At 33.0% G+C, this 24356-nt stretch overlaps 1 protein-coding gene and 1 pseudogene across 2 annotated transcripts in view; one reads left to right on the top strand and one right to left on the bottom strand.

Moving 5' to 3' along the window:
• The window catches only part of KLHL1 (kelch like family member 1), a 273818-nt gene extending 272210 nt beyond the window's left edge, over positions 1 to 1608 (top strand). For both annotated transcript variants that reach the window (XM_039886823.1, XM_039886824.1), the window contains one exon: positions 477 to 1608. In XM_039886823.1, coding sequence (XP_039742757.1) covers positions 477 to 536 — 60 coding nt within the window. In that variant the 3' untranslated portion in view covers positions 537 to 1608. The remainder of the gene's footprint in view (positions 1 to 476) is intronic.
• The window catches only part of LOC120621495 (AP-1 complex subunit sigma-1A-like), a 113406-nt pseudogene that overhangs the window by 45205 nt on the left and 43845 nt on the right, over positions 1 to 24356 (bottom strand).

Genomic DNA, 24356 nt, shown 5'->3' with positions numbered 1-24356 from the left:
ATTGAAGTTACTTCATTGTATGTCTCTATTTAGAATGAATGAATAACAGATTTAATTCAGTATAATATCAGGGGAAATAACTTCAAAATGCTTTCAATAAGTGTAATAGCTATTTCATCTAAAATGTATTCCAAGCTATCACTATGAAATATCTTCATAAATGTGTCCATGCAAGCTCCAGAATAAATCTTTGCTGGAAAATTCTATGACAGCTTCATTTCACTAAAAAAAATCATTAAATATTGTATTACTTTTATTAAAAATTCCATAAGTGATTACAGGTTTTAAGGATTTTAATATACAAATGATTTCTTTTTTATAAATGCTATTTTCATTTTTATTGTACTCCTTGTGGCTAAATTGAGAAAATATAAAAACATTTATTTATGATTTTAATGCATGTGTTTTAAATATATTATGACGTAGATATCCTTCTGTAAAATTCTTCTTAAATTGTGTTTCATCTTTTTCAACAGATGGCTTCCCTGAATATTGGGAGAGCAGGTGCCTGTGTGGTAGTCATCAAGCAACCTTGACTTATTTTTATTTGGTGATATTTTATTTGCTGTAGTGGTTATTTTTATATCAGAGGGTGAGAATGAAAACTTTCTGAGACGAAAACTCTTCAAGAACAAGGATTTCTCCAGACTGACCTACTGATGTCAAAAGAGGAAGATGACCAAACAGAGACTATCAAACTGCTATGGGAACAATATCTGGCCACATATTAGTTCGTTCAAGAAAGGTTATTGGTAATTTGCTTTGTATTGTAGCATACAATAACTAGAGTTACCAAAGGCTTGTTTTTCTTGAGCAATTAAAAGGTGAGACTGATATCTGTGATATGAATAATTTCCTGACTACAACTCATTCAATTGTTTTATAATCTGTGGCAGTATCCAAGAGGTTGTCAAGAGTAGAAGACATATTTTCATCTGACAGAATCTGATTGGTTTGTTATTTTCCTAATCAGATGTGGTTATTCCAGGAGGCAGAATGATGTTTATTAAAACAAACATGTTTCTTCCTCATTTTCTTAAGCTGCAAGGACAATTAGAGAAACAAATTCATGCTTGTATCATGCATTCAGAAAACAAACTGCCCTGCTAATCGAAGCTGCATATATCATCAGAGGCGATGGTGGAATTTTATTGCAAGTGTATTAGCAATCTGAAGCTGGCAAACACAAAGGATTGTTTTCATTAGAATTACCACATTGCTTTGCTTTTTGAACACACTGAGCCAAAGAATCAGTATAATTATAGGCTTTTGCCTTATGTCGAGTTCAGTGTAAGCATGGAAGCTAGTTATTCTGAATGTTATATATATCCATTGCATGTTGAAGTCCTTTAGGATTTTGTTTATAAAAAAAAAATAGAATTTTCAGAGAGAAATCAATGACCCATTCATTTGGAGTGTTAATGATCATTGTTAGAGCAAAGGCAGACTTCAGATTCTCATTCCTCACTTTTCAAACTTGTTACATTGATATGCATATTATTTTATGCCAAATGTTTGTAATTGTTTAAAGCATAAAGTGGAAACATTCACAATATCCTTAATAAGTCCATGTAAATTTTAAATACAATTAATAAATGGTAGAAAATTCACTTTTATCAGTGTATCTTTCTTAAATTTTCATTCAAATCTGAATAAAATATTAACAAAATATACTGCAGAGAGGCAATTTTTATTAATGTTTCAAAATGTAAGAAGTATATATCTCCATCAGAACATTAGTTTATTTCATCCTAAATACTATGCTTACACAAAATACAATCTTTAATTATTGTTTTCTTCTCTAGTCACTCACTTGAGATAGTTAGCATTGGTTCTTAAGAAACAAACATCCATCTCATAATCAGAGAACTGGTAAATGTGTAGGAGCTGAAAAAAGGCAAGAAAATCCCTCTTTTTGAGTCAGTGTAAACCATAAAATTGAGTTTTATTGTTGAGTGGCAAAAAATGTTAAAATTTAATAATCAAGAAAATACTGATTAATAGTTTGTGTAAAGGAACTATTAGGAAATCTGAAGTTTCCCAATATGTAAACATGGTCATATTTATTAGGTCACTTTTTTTTCTTCAGAAAACCAATGTCATTCTAAGTATAAGATGCAAAGAAGGTATCAATGTTTTGTTTTGTTTTTTAAATTACAGTTAAAAATGCATGTGAAATTTATCATCCCACCATTTCTACACTTGATCTTACCCAAAAGGCTGAGAACCGATCAACCATTTTTAAGTATGCAGTTTAGTAGTGTTAAGTATATCTAATTTCTACTGCCCATATATTTTCTCCAATACATAGAACAGACAGATAACATTAGCAAATTGAAGTAGGCAACTTATTTTTGAAACTTTAAAGAATAGAAGATAGAGTGGATATGTCTATTTTTTAACCAGTAAAGTTTTGCAGTGGTGATATTTAAAACTTGGTTAATAAATTTCCTAACATTTTTACATGTATTTTTTTTTTGTGAGATTTTTCTCCAAATAAATTTTCTGCATTCAACCAACTATTGTTTATACGTAGACCATATTAGCCTAGTACTGCTTATAGTGCATAGAGGGAATGTGTGCACTCAGTTTACCATATGAAGACACTGAAGAGCAGTTTGGACAATGAACTTCAAGTCTCTATGAGATAAGGAGAATAGATAACATTGTGCCATTCACTGGAAAGGAAATTGTCCACTAAGGTCACATGTTAAATGAGTTCCAGGACTTACCACCTACACTGCCATGATTCCTTTGTAGGACTGATGAAGCTTGACTCTTGTCACCTGATAATTCAGCTACACAAAGGATCCCCCTTTGAGGCAAAAGTGCTGCTAAAGACAGAGGATTCACTATTGGCCCTCTAATTAATAAGGCATAGCTAAATATAGGAAGTATGGAAAATAGCAATGATGAGGCTATTTCTTCTAAGACGCTGTTTAGTTTTGTAATTACATTGATACCCCTGGAGCAGAACTTATTTTTATAAATAGCACTATGAAATCTTTAAAAAGTCTACAAATGATTTTCAATTTTAATGATAACTATTAATGACAATAGAAATATAAATAGAGTTCGAAATTATTTATAAAGTATGCAATCACTTCCAAACCTCCATACACGGTAGTTCTGAATTTTTTTGTTGCATCTTAAAAGCCAACAAAACACAATCAATCTTACAGTTAAAACAAAATCAAAGAGATGATATTTGTAAGTTTCTCCTGGATACTAGAATAATAAACTAAATGTAGAAGTATTAGTGCAATCTCCTGAGAAGCACGGTTATTGATGTTAGAAATGTCCATACCTATATTGAATTTTTATGAGTTTATTTGAGCCAAACTGACAACATGGCTGGGAAACAAGATCTAAAATGCTCCAGAGAATGAGAATTTTGCTGTTTCTTTTATACATTTGGAATCAAGGAGGGAACATAAAAAAGATTACATGAAGGTTGGAAAAAGCAAAGTATAGGATAGTTAAGATTATGTGTTCACTTCAGAATAGTGATGTATTCAAGGTGTCTGGAAAAGAGGATCACTTCCAGCATTTGAAAGGTGTGTTAATCTAGATGCACAAGAACAATGGACAGGCTTACCTGAAAATCTTTTACTAAAGAAAGTATAGGCCCCGGCATGACTACCCACCATGACCTGCCCAGTTAGGAATTTATGACCAGAGCACCCTGTGAGGTTACTTTTAGTCACTGAACTTATATATTACTCCCTTTTTTGTCCACAGAGGTTACCCAGAAAGAGTTTAAGAAGTATAAATTATTAATTGCATCAAGTATGGTTTGAAGAAACCAGAAAATCTATTTTAGAAAATAAAAATTATAAACTGTGATAAAATATGTCTAAAAAAATTAACATTTAAATATAAACTAAAGCATAATAGTAAAATATCTATAGTCTTATATTTCTAGGCTAAAATGTTTCTATTAAAAATTTAAGATTTTGAAGCTTTTGAGAATTCTTTTAAACATAACCATGTCCCTCATTAAAACTGTACATAGTGTTTTTAGTAATTTTAAAGAGATGAAAAATTACAGTATAGATAATAAGATAAGTGATAATTAAAATGAATCCTTTAGGCATGAAGGGGAGCAGAATTTGCTACCTCAAAATATAGTTTTTGGCATAAGGATTATTTTTTAAGAAAGAGCAGACATAGAAAAAGCTCAGAAAACCAAGTAGAAGTTACTCTTTATAAGGGAAATTCATGTTACTAAGAGAAATTTTCATTTGTAAGGGTGTCTCCCTCCTAGTAACAGAGAGAGGAAGATGAATAAATCGCTAGAAACTCTTAACAATGGAAAAGTTAAGGACCTAAATCTATATACTGACCTTGCCCCTTTACTGTATAACCTCCCATAACTGGCTTCCCCACCCCCAACATCTTTTGTCTTCAACCAGAGATAGTATTTAAGGTGGAGGCTTGGGCCATTTCAGAGAGTGACTCTGAATATCTTCCATGTGTACAGAAGGTATACATGTTGTTAAACTTTTGTTTGTTTTTCTCCTATTAATCTGTCTTTTATTACAGGGGCATCTCAGCCAAGAACAAAGAAGGGTAGAGGCAAAATTACTTTTCCTTCCTTTTAGGCAACTTCATTCATTTGTTCCCTACAAAGGTCTAACAGAACTTTTCTTATAAATATTCCACTATTACCCTACTAGATAACTTCCAAAAGCCTAACATTGTATCATCTTGTGGACGATGATTATCTCATCTGTAAAATTAATATTTTGTGATGATATAAATGTTACATATTGTTTTTGCTTTAAATTTCTATAATTTAATAGTCACAATAAACAGGTACTTCATAGATACACAGATTCTAACATAGAAATTTACATAAACATATATGATATACATGGATATGATTAGAATATTTTCAATTTATCATTTTTAGATTAATTTGTAGCTTTCGGTAATTGAAAATTATTGATTAACATTTAAATGTGGATACATGAAAATAAATAACAAAATCTACTACACATAAAAATTTTGTATTCAGAATATATAAAAAACACATTGTGAAAATGAAATCACTTACTTGCTTATGTGACATAAACATCTAAACCTGTAAAGAATTTTTATGAGGTTATTTGAGCTGAAACTGACAACATATGCTGGCGAGCAATATCTCAGATGCTCCCAAGAATAACAGTTTTGCAGTTTCTTTCATGCATTTGAAATTAAGGAAGGAAGGTAAGGAAGATTATGTGAAAGTGAGAGAAAGCAAAGCAGGGATCAGAATACAGGATAGTTAAGCTTATGTGCTCTCTTGAAGCGGTCACACTTTAGGATAGGTCTGCGAAGAGACAAGTCAAAGGTGTGTTACCTTGGATGCATAGAAACAATGGACTGGGCTTGTTAAAGCAAAGATAAGCCTTTTACTAAAGAAGTTATATACCTGGGGCCGGGTGACTACCTACCATGACCTGCCCAGTTAGGAATTTATGATCAGATTACCCTCCCAAAGAATCCCTTTTTTGTCCACACTGATTTCCATGACAGGATAGTGAACCTCGTGTGTGCCAGGCACTGTGCTCAGGACACATTCCCTCCAAGTAGCTCACAAAAATCAAAGAAGACAAACTAATAAATGCATGATACAGTACACTCAAATGATGCTGAGAAAATCATTTCCAGGATGGCATGGGAAATTTGTGAGGGACATTTACCTTTATTTTATGGATGTCTAAATCTTTAAGGGTGTTAAAAAATGCTTCTCCCCTACTTCACTGGGACATGAAGAAAGCTGTGTTTGTTGTTTTTCTTGTTGTTTTCCCTAGACATTCCTGGTTTCTTATACCATCCATTACTCTTCTAAATGACAGTGAACCTAGTAGTATTATGGTAAATGGGTGACAGTGGGAAAAATAAATTTTAAAAATATCTCTCCACAAAGGTAGTAGAAAAAAACTATTATTGAATAAGCATGAAACCAGAATTTGATGCACATCACAGGAAACCTGCTGAGACTGCAAGGACAAAAAAAAAAATCTCATTCTTTTACATAGCCAAGCAGATACACACATATATTCAATATAAATAATGACTAGTCCTTAAGTTAGAAAATTGGATAGCACCACTTATCACACATAGTTCATTCTATCTTTACCAGTAGTTAGGGTGACCATTTATGCTAGTTAACTAGCTTCATCCAAAGGAAAAACACAAAAAGTTAAGACGGCTGATAATTTTTGCAAATTGGAACAAGGGTCCCACCAACATTAGGCTCCTACTCTCCCACAGAAACTGGGACTATCTTCCTTGACGATTAGGTTTCAAAGAGATGGCTTCCAGGTCCTTGAGAAAGGCATTCCTAGGTCATAAAGCTGACAAAAGGCCTATCTGGTTTTTGAAAGAATTTATATATATATATTTCAAAGAGAAGGGAAAGCATTAAGAATTACAAATTTCCTAAAGCAAATTCTTTGAGAAAAAGAAGGGAAAGAAAATCTCTTGCCTTATTTTCAACACAGAGAATTAAGCCTCTTAGTTTTTTGTTTGTACTTATCCTTACAATTGAGATTAGTGTATTTTCCCCTCCAGCTGTTTTTCTATCTAACTTCAGGAAATGTGCTCTTTTCCTCTTTCCTTCTCTATGAGGGTCATAGTGAGGCAATGATCTAGGTTAGGGGCCTGCAAACTACAGGCTGCAGGCCTGCTGCTTGTTTTCTTAAGGCCTATGAGCTAAGAATGGTTTCCACATCTTTAAATAATTGGGAAAAAAATCAAAAGATAGTATTTTATGACATAAAAATTACATGACTCTCAAATTCCAGTGTCTATAAATAAAGCTTTATTTAAATACATCCATTCTTACTCCTTTACACATTGTCTGTGACTACTTGCTACACCAGTCAAATTGAAGAGTTGCAACATATGGAAACCAGATGGACACAAATCTTAAAATATTTACTCTCTAGTCCTTTACAGAAAAAGTTTGCTGATGCCTGGTCAGGGCACTTACCAATCAGAGTATAGTCTCTGAAAAAGGACTTCCCTACTGTGTATAAGAAACACTTTCCTCTACCCTCCTAGGTTCTTTCAGTTTGTCTAATAATTAAATCTAGGTGAGACAGATTAACAAGAGAAAATAACCAAATTTAACTTAAATATATATGCATGCAAGCCCTACATACATAAGATAGAGACCCCACAGACATGAAAGTTTCAGGGACGTAAAGTTAAAATGAGGTATATATGGTATTCTGTGCTAAAGATGAGGTAAGGTGCCTTGAGGTTTCAAAGGGTCACTGCAAGACAATAAAAAGAGCAGATGTTCTGTAATCAGTAGTTTCCCTTGTCGTATAGATAGGTCAGAACAATGATTTCTGGTGATAACTCTATTGTGATAACTCTATTGTATATAGATAATATTACATTTATTATAAGTTGATATTTTTGCCTAATATAAGTGTACTTGTATTCTGCCACATTTTTTTCTCATCTTAGAACAGTCATCTTTGTTAGTTAAGATATTTGAACATGATTTTAAACAAGTCTATTTTTGCTTAGTAGTAATTCAAAAAGTGAAGGTACAACTGTTTGGAAATTCGCGATTGTCCCTCCCTTTAACCCCGCTGCCCACACAAAAAATGTTGAAGTCCTTTAAAAAATAAAACATATTTTAATGCCTATCTTTTTTCAAGCATCCAAAACCTCAATTCCTCTCACTTCTATTACTAGATATAAATGATGTGAAATAATTAGCTGATACAAATGACATATTTAGATATTAACTGGTATAGAAGATGCTTATAGAAAATTTATTTTTAACTTAAATCTCTGAAAAGGGGAATTGTATTAAGCTAGTTTCAAGTCAGTTAAAAAATGAAGAAAATTCCTAAAGGACTGTAGGAAACAGGCCATGAAGTGTATACATTAGGGAGAATAGCTAAATTGCATGTCCAAGCACTGCCTTGATTGATTTTTGCTCTGATCTTCTCACCAAATTACATTTGCAAAAGTAACCATGGAGACTAAAAGCTGGACTACTGAAGTGAACAAGCAAAGTAATACCAAAGAATATAGTAAAAGGAAAGCTAAGGTGATTTCAGAGTCAAAGTATCTTATTTTTAACCTGTAAATATGCTACATTAATGTTTCTACATCCAAGAAGTCAACAGCACTTACCAACTATCAGAAAGAGTAGAAAGAATGAAATAAATGAACCAGTCAACTAAATGGTTATGTTTGAATGGCTAGTCTCTAATTTTCCATGTTTGTTGCTTATTGAGTGGCTTGGTTTATGTAAGTACGTATCTTTAATAAACATCACATTCCTAGATACACATTCACAAGCTGAATTAATCAGATCTACATTCACAAAAGACATTATTTTAGTGATTGAAAAACTTTTTTTGGACTCATGCTATTATTTATATATTATGCTATAAATCTAAACAGAACATGTATCATAACAATTCAAGAATTTTCAGGAAAAAACTCAATTCTTCAATTAGCTTGAAATTATATAAGTATATAGTATCTATAGTAAAATGGATAAATGATTCTCTATAATTTAAGTAATAAAGATAGTTAAATGTGATATATTCATAATGAAACATAGTCACCTATTAAATATTCACTATCTTCTATAATTCAGAAATCCAAATCAATGTTGGAGGCATAATTTTAGATAATAAATGGTTCTTTACATCTGGAAGAGTGGGAAGGAGGACACTTGTAAGCAAATGATTGTTATACCCTGAATAAATGCTGTGATAGATTTAAGTGCCAAATGTGAAATAAGTCAATGAGGGAATATCAAATTGTTTAGGGAGATGAATAATGATTTATCTAAGAAACTCTTATTTATAAGGGTAGAAAGGTCTAGAGGAGGGATCTGAAGTAGCTTTGGAGTAAGATGCAAAAAGCAATTATATTCTTTCTCTAACCACCTCCTACTGGTTCCTTCAAACCTAATACTGCTAAATCCTGGTAGGAGGAAGGTATTTGTGCTAGGTCCTCTTTTTAGAAACTCAGAAATAAATTCTACACTGTTTTCAATGAATCTATACTGTTTTCAATGAATCTATAGTGTTTTCGATGAATCTTTAGGAACTGCAAACCAATTAATACCCTTGAATTCTTATGTTAACAGTGCTATGTAGCTCTGATTTAAGACATTATAAGGCCTTTCTTTTGCAAGGCCTCTGGGGGAAAACATTGTAAGTATTTATCAGTCCGCTTTTCTTTCCTTAGAACTATAAATTCTAAAGAAAGAATTTATTAAAATAAGAATCCAAGTGGCAGAAATTACTGAGTGAACTTCAATTTTAGTAGTTTATTCATATATATATATATATAAGTATATATATATAAGGCCACACACACACACACACACACACACACACATATACATACATACATACACACACATTTATATATTTCCTTACATTTGTAGCAAGTTCTATAATATACAAAACATTTTCTTATTTTCTTTTATATCCAGGAAGTATTCTTTGTGGCTAAGAGTTTATAATTTGAATTCAGATCACAATGGTTTTTGTCCAGGCTCTGCCTTTTTCTAGATATGCGACCAGGGCAAATTACTAAATATCTTTGTTCCTGAGTTACCTCACTATAAGTGTATGGAGAAGATTAATTGTAAAAATTATTGAAACCACTTAGCCCAATATCTAGCCCTTAGCAAATCCTTGATAAATATTAATAAAGAAAATAAAACAGATAAAAACACCTCTAAAATTATGGTAACAGCTATGCAATGGTAATTGTTCAAGGAGAAACTCAAAAGATATCACGCTGTTAGATATTGTTTACTATTAGACAATCACTTTCAGAGAAACAATTGTAGAAATATTTTTTAATAATTTTTTTATAAACATATGCCTGTTAACAGAGCCTAGGTTCATATTAACACTATAGCTACATCAGAAAAAAAAAAGTTAAAAATAAACTAGGCAAATAATTAGATCAATAAGTGATTTCATGCATTATGAAATCAACCTTTTTTGTAGTAGGGTCGGGGAAAAGTTAATACTTGACAGTTAAAAAAAGGAAAAGCTTCCTAACCCAAAAGAGTAAAAGTAAATTGTCAAAGAATAAAATACAGTTATAAATACATAAAAAGTATCTCTCCCTGTCAAATTCAAACCCTACCTAATATCCAACCATTTATCAAATTGTATTTACTTTATTAATAAACAGGTCTTGTGAATGACAAAATTCACCTGATGATTATAGAGATAATTTTATCAGGCTATTATTATAGAAGGAATGTTCATTAATGAAGATATTAAAAAGAATAGGGAGAAAACATAGGTTTTCATAGAGTTAGGCAAACAAGGGAGTTGTGAAGAAGGATGACAGTAAGTCTTATTTGAAGGATGGAGATGCTTAATTCTTGGAATGTGCCAAGAAAGGACAATTAACCATTAACCATTGCATTAACCATTTCTCAGAACTCAACCTGCTTTCCAGAAAGATGGGGTTCAGATAAATTCAGCATCACATCATCAAGTCCTTGTTTGTTCAAGATGAATATCATTCAATGCCAAACAATTCAGAAGCAACCATAAACCTCCCAAGTAGGGTGAATCAGGATCTAAGAAATGATTTCTTGAAGATTCTTGTTGGCATTGCTCCTGTAAAACCAACTGAACCCTAAAAAATGGTGGCATAGGTCAGTTGTTTTAGGGTTCTGAATATCAGGTTTCTTAAAAGAAGGATGCCTAAAAAGAGGCTGTGTGTTTTTGTGTGCACATTCGTGCACACATGCACAAGTGTGTTGGTATTTGAACTTGTATTAAAGAATCATCAATCAAACTCCAAAGTTCATCAATCCAGTGAGTTCCAAGAGGTCTATATAGGAAAAAATTAAGCTGGAGGCATCAGGAGAATTGTAGATATTCTGTGAATTTCTTTATTAGCAGTTCAAATGTGATTAGTGACTACAAAGATGTCATAGAAGTTTCAGAGGACGAAGATATAGCAGTTATTTCTGACCACTGCACCTGAACCCTCTCTGGATATGAAAATCAGTTGGTTGTTCAGCATAGTCTTTCAAGTTTCTTTTTTCTTTTATTTTCTCCTTCATTTAATTCTTTTTCTTTTCTTCTTCTTTGAGTTCCCTGATGCTCTAGAGCTAGAATGCATTGCTTGTCATGATGTCACACACAGTCTTAGTTATTTCTTGTGCATGGGCATGCACACATGACTCTAACATTCTGCTAGACTTCCTCAGTGGCCCAGGCAGTCTGCTGTAATGGCGAGTCTTTTGAGGTTTTCGCTCACAGGATTTCATCTTGGGACACTGGGCCAGCTACCAGGTAATATAAGTTCTGATAAGACTATGAGCACTTAGGTTTAAGTACTTAGAGACACTGAGTCAGATGGGAGGGAGAAAAATGTAAAACAATAATTTGGATGGTTGTAGCCAGATAGTGAAGAAAACTAGAGGAACTGAAATTCTGAGCAAGGTAACAAGATCCAATGTTCTCAAATGTTCAGATAGTTATTAAAACTGGTTTTTCTACATGGGGAAAATTAAATCTTTGCAAATCCGACAGTTTTCAAAAATTTATAAAGTAGTACAAAATGCTTAAAGACAGTGAACAAGACAAGCATCTGATAACCTAGAAGGGCTGTTTTCTATTGAAACATAAAAGTTTTCTCTATTCTCCCTTCCTCCTTTTTTGATTAAAAAAAAATTTAAAGATAGATTGTTCTTAATTATAAAATAAAGCTGGTCCCAGTAGTTCTGGCTTGATCAGTTTCACAAGAATAGTAACTATGATAATTCACCATGTGGGCCTTCTTAAGTTTGCTTTGCTGAAAACTTGGATTGTAGATTCTCAGATTGTACTTTCAAAGTCTTCCTGAGGCTAGAAAGCCAAACCAAGAACTCAGCATCAAATTGATTTTATAGTACCTATTAATTTGGGGGAATTCCTCTTTTTTCAAGGTCTCTTTGAAAATATTCTTATGTCTCTGGGACTACCAGAAAGTGAACTTCCTTACTCACCTATTAGGGTGGGAACCCTGTAAAAGAGGTATCAGCTCAGTTTCCCAGTAGGTAGGGCTTTGCAAAGCACTGGCCTCACAAAGTCAGCCTTAGTTTCTTAAAAGTACCTGATTAAATGAGCATTATTCTCAAATATGACATTCCAGGTAAGGCCTTGGTTACATACCAATGTTTCTAATCATGTCCGAAAGAAGAACAGATTATTATCCTACAGTAATAAATTAAGACCACCCATGTGAGCACAAACGAAGGCTATTTATTCGGAGCTTTCTAAGAAAAGGGATCAGCCACCAACCCTTGAGTTTGGAAGAATTCAAAGGCAGGCAGGGAATTGGAATCTTTATAGTTTACAAAAAAGCATCGGGTATGCTCTGATTGGAGTTTGTTAGCATAGGGAAGCTAAAAGTGAAATAACTGGAAGTGAGGTATTTTATATGACAGTTTGGGCAGCATACTTTGTTTTTTTTCTAGTTGGTCCTGAGTTAGAAAGGGTGGGGGCAAAAATAGTAAAATATGGTAAGGCTAGTTCTCTTATACATTTCAATGTTGTTTATATGCTAGTCTAGGTCCTCTTAAAACCACAAATGAAGAAAGAAAAAAAAAGAAGAAGTAAAAGTTTTAAATCGGAATCTTGAAAACTACCCTGTGTCAATTTGATGACATACAATACTTAAGTATTTTTCAGGGTGGGTAGATAATGAGTTAAGTGATTACTGATTAGTTAGCCATAATCTTGCCATTAATTTCATTATTAAAGAAATGTCTCAAAATGAATTCTGCCACGCAATGAAAATTTTTTAAGAAAACGTTGACATCCATGAAGACATAAAAAAATTATTCCAACATTTATGTTGTGTTAAAAGATAAACTGAGGCACATATAAAAACTTAAGACTTTGAAAAATAAATTAGAATAGGGCAGCATCCAATATGCTGACAGAAAAGAGCTCTGAACAGCTGTGCAAAATGAAAGACTTTTATAGGCAGAAAGGAGTGGGAACAAAGAAGTGATACTAGGCAGAAACAGCAGGGGGATGCAAGGGGTCTTATCAGGCAGGTGACCTAACTAGTGCTGATCGATTACTGATTGACTGGTTTATGATTCCATTTCTGGGAGAGCTGAAACTGTAATTAAGTCTCGGTTTGATGAAGTAGGGCTTGGCATAAGCAAATCCATTTGAGGCCTGTTGTCCTACTTTGTAACAACGGCTTCAATGAAGCTCAGAGATCTGTCCTTTCAGTGGGTGCAAACACCCTCTCGAATGAAAGGTTAACTGGAATAGATATGCTAAGCTTCCAGAGGCAGAAATGCAGTACATTTGTAGTCAATATCGGAAAACCAGAACTATTTCTATACCAACAGTGGGGCACAGAATCATAAGGATCAAACTTCACATACTATCTTTAAAGTACAGTCTACAGGTCTTGGTAGAGTTTTTTTTTTAAGAATGGGCAATGTCTCTGAAATATTTTAGCTAATTCACAAAATTTAAACACATTGAATTTGACCAGTGAAAGTCATTTCTAACATACATTTGTTAATTACTGCTAATTTACAAACAAATTAAATTCATTCCTTTACAGTCTTCCTTCCAGTGTTAAACTCACAATAAAATTTCTTCATTCAAATCTTTTTTAATACAATAAAAAAGTCAACTGTCTTATATTATTAAGGCATTAAACATAGTCTTATATTTTAAATTCTAATAGCAGTCTTATAAAAACAGCTAGAATAATTACACACTAGATATGTGGCATTTTCCATATTTTCTTATTTTGAATACTATAGGTTTTCTAAGTTCTTTTCTTATTTCAAATTTTGTCAACTTGATGTTTCTTAAGAGTAGTCTTTATAAGGGGTAGCAAGCTTGATAACCCTGTTACAAAATGGAATGCTGGTATTCAAGAAAGTCTGTTAACATTTTCAGTTTGTTAAAAATATAAATTAATGGTATAATGTTTATTAAGAAACACTCATAATCCTTTCAGATTCCTAAAGTTCTTTTACAAAAAGGTATAATAATTGCCTGAGTGATTAAAATTTTAATACCTGCCAATATTATATCTGTATTTCAGTTAAAAGAAAATAAATACAATGTTATATCTCTACCCAATATCTACCCAATACTAGGAAAAATATCTACCCAATACTAGGACAAATATAATTTTTGCAGGGGTTCAGGACACATTACCCCAAATATGGCTCCCTGACATACTGAATATTTAAGCTGAAGGAGTTTGATAAAATGGCAGAAGTAGAAATGCCACTCTGAGCTCCTCTCTCCCCCCCTCACACTCCTTTTCTGAAAGAGGTCATGAAACCCTCAAGTGAAACTTGCTTTCCTTACATATATCCAGAGGAAAGGTACTCCTTATGTCTGAAGACAGGGGGCGCCAAATAGAATCCTAACAAACAGAACCTGCCAAATTTCTCCCAGTTTGCTACAATTACCTCACACTCTTTAACCTATCAAATTTTTCAACACTGCCTACTCTTCACCAAACCTAGCATAAGAGTACATAGGTCTGTTTCTTTGGGTCTTTATTTCTTTATGAAAGCTCCCATGTCACGTAAAACATATTAAATAAATTTGTATGCTTTCATGTTGTTAATCTATCATTGTCAATATAATTTTCAGATCCAGCCAGGGACCCTAAGAGGATCAAGGAAAACCTTTTCCTTCCCTACATTTTCATTTCTGGTTCCTTAAAATATTTTTGTTATTGTTCCTTCTGATTATTATTATTATTATTGCTATTATAACTTTTCTCTGTTTCCCTTCCTTTTTCTCTTCTGTTCTAACATAAACTGTTTACCCAAAAGCCATATAAAATAGATGCAAGCCCCTACCTGTGAAGTGGGGTTGTTGATTTTTAATATGATTTAATATAGTACCAGGAACAAAATAAGTACACAATAATGATTAGTAATTACCTGTATTAGACACATTCAATAATTACAATAAGTATATTTTTTAATATTTAATCAAATTTTATTTATTTTTTTCTCCTTGTAAAAATCTCAGCTACGTTTCATTACTGTTTCAGTATGTCTCTATTTCGTTGACACAAGAAACATCATTGATTTGTTTTGAGAATTGTAATTTAATTATATTTATAACTCTTTCTTAGTTAAATGTTATTTACTCATAGGAATTACATTCTCTCCATATCTGATTGGATAAGACATCCGACTGCCCTAATAACAGAGCCGTGGTTTATCTTTAAGAGGTAGTAGGTGATAATAAAGCTGTTTTCATTTTGGAATTTTTTGTTGTTCTGTATTGTTCATAGTTAGCAGTAAAAAGAGAGGCTGGAGTACTCATTAAGTTGGATATTTGATAGACTTTATAAAGCAATCTTCAATAGCAAATAAGAAAGAAACAAAATTGAGCAATAAATATAGCAACATGAATTGCACATTGCCTGGAAAATCATGAAGACAAGGAAGAAGAAAATTCTGTTGCTCTGTGAAGCATGCATCACTTGTTTTTCTTTCCCTTTTTGTTTTGTAATAAATATTATTTCCCCCTATTTGAGGGAAATATATATATATATATACATATATATATATATATGTCTCTCTCTCTCTCTATATATATATATATTGCTTGTTTGTTTGTTTGTTTGCAGAAGAATAGTGATTATCTTCACATTTTATTTTCCTTTTTGCTAAGGTATGATGCAATAATTTAATAAATTGCCCATTGCCCCACTGAAACTTCTTCCTGTGTGACATTCCACTTCCAGCACACACTTACAGAAATTATAGGGCATATGACACATATCATTCCCTCTTCCTTCTCTCTCTCTCTCTCCTTCTATCTTTACCTTCCCCCAACTCCTCTCTCTGCACTTCAGCAATAGAACTCCACTTCTAGAAGAATGTTTTACCTGTAATTCCATCCATTTGGGTTATTCAAGAACAGTCATTTATGCTGACCTTTTCCTTAACCAAAGTCAACATGTTCAATGGTAGATATTTCTGCACAGTTGGGCCTATCAATACACTCACATCATGAACTTGGACTATCCTAGGTCCAAGGTCTCAACATAGAGATACTCTCACCATCTCTACTAGAGACTTAAGACTCACATAGATGCTTGAGACTTTTCTCATATCGGGGCTTTGGAATACATTTGGTGCAAGAAATATCATTCCAAGAGTAGTTAAAGTGGCTTCCTGATTATCTTTCCAGCCAACAGAAACTAAGAGCAGACACAGAGTGACTTCATTTCTGTTTAATAGTTTCAGGTTCTCCAGATAAAGCCTGCCCTCCACCAGACATTTATTCATGAATAGAAATAATAATTATACATGTAAATACGCAAATACACGCAATACATGTTGCCCAGTCTCAAATTACCTGTGATAAGGTGTCTTATTAAAAATTTTCCTATCTATTGCATATGAAAACTTCTGTAAAATACAATAAAACCATCTTGTCAGTGTTAATTGCTCTGAAAGTTTCTAAATGTTTACTTTCTATTTCTGTACTTACTTTGTCTAAGACCTGTAACAAAAAATTTATAGCATATTACATTGACCTGAATATCCTTATTCCCATGGAAATGTCACTATATCTATTAGGATTAGATTTTATTGGGAACACTAAAATCAAAGTATCATAAATAAGAGATGATAAGAGTATATTTCTATTTCATATAAAGTCTGCATGACAGAGCTAGTATGGTAACTCTGTGTCATGGAGTCCCTAGATACTCAGGCTCTTTCCACTCCATTGTTGATATACTTAAGACTCTATTGGTTTTCTCTTTGGGGCATATGTGGACTTCAGTATTTATCACATCTACATAAAGGCAGCAGGAGCCAGGAAAAGAAAGACACATAAAAACGGGAAAGTGCACTCACGTTAACTGTCTTTTGAGGAATTCTAAGCAACTGACACAGTACTTCTTTGTCCTATTAGCCATAATTTAGTTACACAGCCTCACCTAACAACATGAGAGTGTTTGAAATGAAATCTTTTTTCTGGGGAGTTTCATTAATGCAAAGAAAAGGGATGAAGAAACTCTAAGTCATACCTGCAACATCATTGCATAAATACAATTTAGTATTTAAAAGCGTTCTCAGCAATTATGCATTTGATTGACTACTTTAAAAAAATTCTATTTTAAGTTTATTTGCCCTTCAAAACTTTTGAAATAGCAGAGAACTATTTTTTTCTCAAAATTGAAATTACTGGAGCTCAGTTTCTGTTCATACTCTATTTTAAGAAATAAAGTATAGATTTAATTTTAACACAGTTTAATGACTTTCTCTATTAGATATGAGTGATAAAGTTCATTTCACTGCCTTGGTGACTTTGACATCATTGGACAACTATTTCCTCAATAGTGTCATCTACTAAAGAGACAAAAGGAAGACACACTATTACCATTTTAACTTGACAAAGCACATGACTTCTGGGATGGATTAAGTATGCCATGACAAATCTCATGGCCACTTTTGACAGTTCGGGATGATGTTTTATGGCACATGCCCTTTGAAAAACTAATACCAAAGCATCGTGCTTAAACACACCTGGAGGACTTTTTTCCTAATAAAATTTATGAAGTCGCAGTTGCCTACGGTCATTATCAGTGGAATTTACTAATCCAAATGGGCCACTGTAAAGAACAGAATACTCACATTAATTTAAAAATATACGAAGGTTAAAATTGTTGAAGAGAGATTTAACCTTTTTGGACTTTTGGTAAGAAGTCACGCAATCATTTTTACTTCCCTCCCAAAACTGTAATTAAAGGGTCAGTTTGATCACAGGGGAGGGGAGATAACTGGATACTGAGTTCCATCATTTGGTCAATGATTCAAACAATCATGTCTAATTAATAAAAAATGTCAATAAAAATTTTGAACATTAAAGCTTGGCATATTGCCATGTGCCAAGTGAGAGACAGATCCCTGGGGATGACGAAAGCTTTGCAGTGAGTCTCTGGCTGCTGGTACCCTTTGTCTGAAATAAAACCTCAAATCTTAAGTACAGAATGTCCTCAAATAACATTATTTTTTTCCAATGTTGTTTTGTTATAACACTGATGAGATGGCATAGGAACTTAACTCTTGTTTATATCCATTAGCTTGGGTAAAACTGGTTTCATTATATGCCATTTTGCTTAAAGTTACAGAACTTATTGATGGAGTTAATTGAGGATTTACTGTATAGCACTTTCCTGAATTCTGTGAGACAACCTAGCAAAGCATCCCACCTGAGGTGTTAGTGGACATCCCCAAATTATAGCCAGCTGGTCATAATTAAAAGCAGCCTAAGGATCCCATAAGTTGTGGCAGAGGGCTTTGCATATACACATGATTATTATATACATGTAGTTTATGCCCTTTCAAGTTAATTGCAACTTGTTGATTTTTACACTAGGTGTAGATGGTTGTCTGTGTTTTGAACAGTATCATAAACTAACACCGAGACATTACTATCTTGAAAAATAAAGTATTTAAGTACTAAATATATTATTCAGAGTGGTGTTATTATTTTGAGAACAAGTTCTTCTGTTTGTTTCTGTAGAACATTTTATGTAATATATGTTAAGTCATAAATTATGACTGAAAATACTTTATGTAATATACAAGGCAGAGGAGTTTGAGACTCTGTCCTACTTGCAAGGTAACAAGTTAGTCTACACAGTTTCATGTATACCCTGATATCTGCTGAATCAGAAAAACAGACCGTGTATGACACCAAAAACACAAGCCATGGTAGCATCTTAGTGCCAGTTTCTTGAGCTCCAACCTGCACTCGGTGACAGTGTCTTAGTCTGTTCAGACTCCTATAACAGACTACCATAGACTGGGTGGCTTATAAACAATAGAAATTTATTTCTCACAAGTCTAGAAAATGGGAAGTGCAAGATAAAGTCACCAGCAGATTCAATGTCAGGTGAGGACCCACTTCCTGGTTGATGAGAAGCTGTGTCTTCACATGGTAGAAGAGAGGGGGCTCTCAGGTCTCTTTCCTAAGGGCACTAATCTCATTCATGAGGACTCCACCTTCATCACCTAATCACAACCCAAAGGCCTCCCCTCTAAACACTATCATATCCATCTATCTTGCCTGCTGAAGGGAAAAAAAGACTATCTTTAATCTGGCATGTCTAAGAATCTTCTAATATAAAAGGGGAAACTCTCTGGATTTATTACCCTGAAATTTTTTTTAAAAAATGTCTTTCAAGGTAAGGCATATCTAAGCTTATTATTACCCTAGAATGTAAGCAAATTTCTTTAGGAAGTGGAGGTGAATTTCTACTATCCTAAAATGTGTCTAGGTAGTGACATGTTCTCTACCTATATTATAGCTTGTAAACCCTTTCCTGTGAAGACCAAAAATGTATAGAAAAACAGAAAAATCCGGGGAGAACTATATCCTGGCATAATGTTTATACTAGAATCAATTGAAAAATATTTTTAAAATTATAAATTTGAAGTTTTCCTAGAAAGATTTTTCATTTTTTGAGACTCTAAGATTTCTTGATTTTCTATATTATTTCATTCATTTGTTATTTCATTCATTTGAAATATTATTAAGCTCTAATGATATAATAATGAATATAATCAATTGTACAGAGACACTTCCCTCATAGATCTCATAATCTAGTGGCGAAAATAATATATTATCTCACAAACAAAATTGCAATGGCGAAAAGGGCAGCGATAGAATAGAATTTCACAGTATCAGAGATCAGAGGAAGATTCTCTAAGGTACTGATGCTGCTTATCAAAGAATGAATATAATTTACTGAGGAGACCGAAGGAAAGACACTCCCAGGAGAGAGAGTGGCATGTGCAATGCCCCATAGAGGAAGCATGGCCTGTTCACAGAGCAGAGAGAGTGGAGGAATAAGAGTAGGTAGAATCCTGGTATGAGAAGGTGCTGCTGTGATAGGGACCACTCAACCTTTTAGGGTAGGTTGGCTTTATTTATCATAAAAAATAAGAAGCCATGGAGGTGTTTCTAGTGGGAGAAGGAATCTAGTGATCTGATACACATTTTCAAAAGATTGCTATGGCTGCTGTTTATCAAAACAGAAAAAGATCTGACAGCCAATATAAATGTGTCTCTCGGTATGAGTTCAAGCAAAGTATAATCCACAGCAAAATAAAAAGCAGGGTGCAGACTTCATTTCATGACCTATGAATGTCACATATATATTAAGATAGGCAGATTTTTAAGATAACCTCAGGATGCCTGACCCCTACTGTAGTGTTCTGTGTAATAGTTTCTTCCTGAGGTCAGGAATAGTTTGTGAACAGGATACAATAGGACTTCCCTGATCAGGTTATGATCAGCTGACATTGAATTAATCAAAAGGAAGATTACCTCAGTGGTCATGTACTAATCAAGTGTGCCCTTTAAAGAGTCTGGGTCCTTCTGAACCTCAGGAAGATTTTAACGTGATGGAGCATTGGAGGGGGACACATATCAGGGACTTGAGAGTGCTACTTGGAAGCTAAGAAAAGACCCAATTTGACAGCCAGCAGGAAAGTGAGACTACAATCATGGAATCACAAGAAACCGAATTCTTACAATAACCTGAATGAGTCTGGAAGAAGACTTAAGCTCCAAATGATAATCTCTGTTCCAGCCACTATCTTTATTTCAGGCTGGTGAGAATCAAGAAGAGAATCCAGCTAATCTGGCCCAGATCCTCACAAAAACTGTCAGATAATACATGGGTGTGGCTGTAAGCCCTAAATTTTTAATAATAATTTGTTAGGTAGTAGTAGAAAATTCTCTGTATGTGTGTGTATTATTTTAGGGCCTCGCTATTTTTATTATATTGTTTTTAACAATATTTAAAATACTTTTTCCCAGAGGGGGAAAAAAAATATTCCCAGCTCAATGTTTTCATATTTTTGTCAAAGGAAAGTTGGAAGTTTTCCCATTGATGAAGAAAGCGATAGCATTCATTCCATTCTGAGTGACACATTAGGCAGAAATCATTGCATAGAAAGTATTTCCCAAAGATCTCAAAGGCTTGACCACTATATGTTAATGACTGTGGCTATCCTTTGATAAAGTATAGCAGAAAAACAATTTACAAAAGATAAATACGAAGCAAGGTAAGCCAAAATATTAGACTTTCTTGAAATTATAACTTCTAATCATTATAATCATCTACTATTTTAACATGTTTCTAAATGTTATCCAACTTTATTAGTAGTTTAATTACCAATAGCATCTCACTAAACAAAAGCCACTGAATTAAAAAATGCAGCATAAAAACAGGAGGTTTATAAAAGAAAACTATTAATATATCTACATATAAATATCTCTAATTTGGAAACAAGTCTAGTATTTCGACATTGTGTCTTCAACATTTACATACCATGAAAAGAAATTTATTTACCTAAATTGTCAAATGAATATAATATTTGACGGAATGAGAGTTAAAACTAAAATCGTTTTTCAGTGAATCATCTTAATGACATAACTATGAATTATCTTCTTTCTCAGAGGCAGAAATAACTATATGGTAATTGCTTAGGGCATATATTATGTATTGTGCAATAGAAAATATTAGTATAACTCCCTTTCTGCTAGCATCTCACACATTATATATTATAGAAATAATGCTTAAGAGGATCAATGAAATATATAATTTAATGGTAAAGACAAATAAAGTGGTTGATGCTATTAACTTATATTAATTGTGCTAGTAATATAATTTAAAACCCTAGTTTATGGCAAAATATATAAAATATGAACTACAGAATAGAAGTTATGGCATAAGATCTTGTTTAAAAAAAACAAAAACAAAAAAACACACAAGTTAATAGCATAATCTATTTGTCTAGCAAAGATTTTCATGTTCCCAATTCTGTATCCAAAACAAGGCTTTAAGAGTAAATATTTTGACCAAGGTCATATAGCCAATAAGCAGCTATTATCTGTTCATATTCAAGACTTAATTCTTTTAATCATCCTAACTATACCCTAGCCCACATAATCAATGCATGAGAACTTTTGACATAAGAGGAAATTCTTGATAAATTATTGAGAGAAATGTTTTTTATTTAAAAAATAATTTTTGATTGGCTTTGAAATATTTGTATAAATTGTTAAAGTGAAACATTTACCTCCAACTGTGCTTACTCTCATTACGATTTTTAATAAGAAATCAAGTAAAAAGAAAACAAAGTAGAAAATGCATTACTTACTTAGTCAATGTACAAATATTTTTAATTGAGTGAAGTGCTTGCAAAGTAGTTGTACGATATTAAGTCTTCTCTCAGAATAAAATGAAGATTTGACTGACAAACAGTGCAGCCTTAATTTTTTAAGTGAATTGGATTTTCTGAGAGCTTGATGTTTTGTCTCTGTAGAATCAATGAATCTTTTTTCCTAGGTGGAAACAGTCAAATTAGAGATCGTGCCTCTCTTTTGCAGTCCATTATAAAGCTTAACAGAGTAGTCAGTCAATGTCAATTTGTGTGTAACATTTGCAGTTAGGTTCCTGGGAATCAGAAAAAGAACAGCCAGAACCTGCTCTTTAAATGATGTTTCAGAAGAAAAGAGTTGTGTGCCTGTTACGAGCTTTGCTGAAGGTACTAAGCAGAGGAGAAACCTTCAGCAAACTGAATATTAAACCAGAGTTAATGGATTTCTACGTGGAAACAGAAAACATTTTTTCAAACAAACAAACAAAACAAAACAACACAAAACAAAAACTAGGCAACTAATTCTGGATAAATTGAACTGGGATCAGAAAGGAATAAATTCAGACGAGCCTTGTTAATTAAAAGTAAGAAAGATAGGAAAGTAGTCTGAGAGAAGCAAACCATTTCAAAATCAAAGTATTGACTTTTTGGGATGAGAAAATATTACTATTGACTAAAGCTATATTAAGATTGAAATATGGAATTCTTTTTTTTTCTTTTTTATTTTTTTAATCGAGGAAATGATTTCAATTCCCCCCTCCACCCCACCGCCATCAACCTCCCCCACCCTAACTCTACCCCTGCCCTCTGGTAACCACTAACTAGTCCATTGTCCATGACCATGAGTCTCTGTTTGTCCTGTTCATTTGTTGTTTTTAAATTTGTATCCCACATATAAGTAATATCATGTGATTTTCAACTTTTTCTGTCTGGCTTATTTTGCTTAGTATGATTATTTCGAGATCTATCCATGTTGTTGCAAATGGCAGTATTTCATCTCTTCTTATGGCTGAGTAATATTCTATTGTATACAAGTACCGCAGCTTCTTTAGCCAATCTATCGTAGGACATTTTGGTTGCTTCCATGTCCTGGCCACTGTGAATAATGCTGCTATGAACATCGGTGTGCAAATATCTTTTCAAATATAAGTTTTCAAGTCTTTGGGGTAAATACCCAGTAGAGGGATTGCTAGATCATATGGTAGATCAATTCTTAGTTTTTGAAATATGGCACTATAAATGACAAAAAAACACAATATTAATAGTATTTGTAAAACTAATTTTAGTAAATTTGATTACCTTATGTAAAACGTACTGTTAACAATTTGATTTTCCAAAATATATTCATTGGCACATACATTCCAAATCATCTTTATAGATGTTGAAAGGTTTCTATAGGAAATTGAGTATAAAAATTTAGATAAACAGTTTTATTTGATGCAAAATCCCTCACAGTCTTTAAAATATTAATATGTACTATAAATCTCTAGGGTAGAGTTTTCAATATTTCCTCAATAATTTCTCTTTTTCTCTCATTCATTCATTCTTTCATTCACTCGCTCAGCAAAACTTTTGTTTAGTGTCCTCCAAATATCAAGCACTGTTCTAGGTACTAGGAATATAGCAATGAACAAAACAAACAAAACCCTACCTTCATGGATTCTGCATTCTAACTGAACATCTTGTGGGTCTAATGTTCTTTGCATCAGTCTTTGAAAATTGACAAAATATGTACACATTGCCTCAGAATTAAATGGGGTTATAGGTAACACACTCCTGAAGCAAGATTACACTGTGCCTTTGGAGATTTTGTTAGCAGAAACTTTGAGACTATTTACTTGATACCACTTCGAGAATACATATTAAAAAATAATGCCATTAAATATATACAATTGATAAAAATCAGAAGATAAAAGAACAATAATAATAAATATCATTTGAGAAGGTACGTAAGTTAAACAGCGGACTAGAAAATCATACAATTTCATAGTGAAGGTTATAACTAAATTAATAGAACCGATTTACTGAAAATTGTAAAATTTTAAGGCACAAGTGGCAGGATTTTGATTATTCTCTAAAGAAATAGAGTCTAAATGCAAAATGCTATTCTCTTCAATTTGGCCACAGACCACCATATAGCTTTTGGCATCCAAAGAAT

Source organism: Pteropus medius, unplaced genomic scaffold, assembly GCF_902729225.1.
Source record: "Pteropus medius unplaced genomic scaffold, Ma_sr-lr_union100, whole genome shotgun sequence".
NCBI classification, from domain to species: Eukaryota; Metazoa; Chordata; class Mammalia; order Chiroptera; family Pteropodidae; genus Pteropus; species Pteropus medius.
The sequence above is the reverse complement of the archived record's forward strand: the minus strand, read 5'-3'. Positions and strand labels throughout refer to the sequence as shown.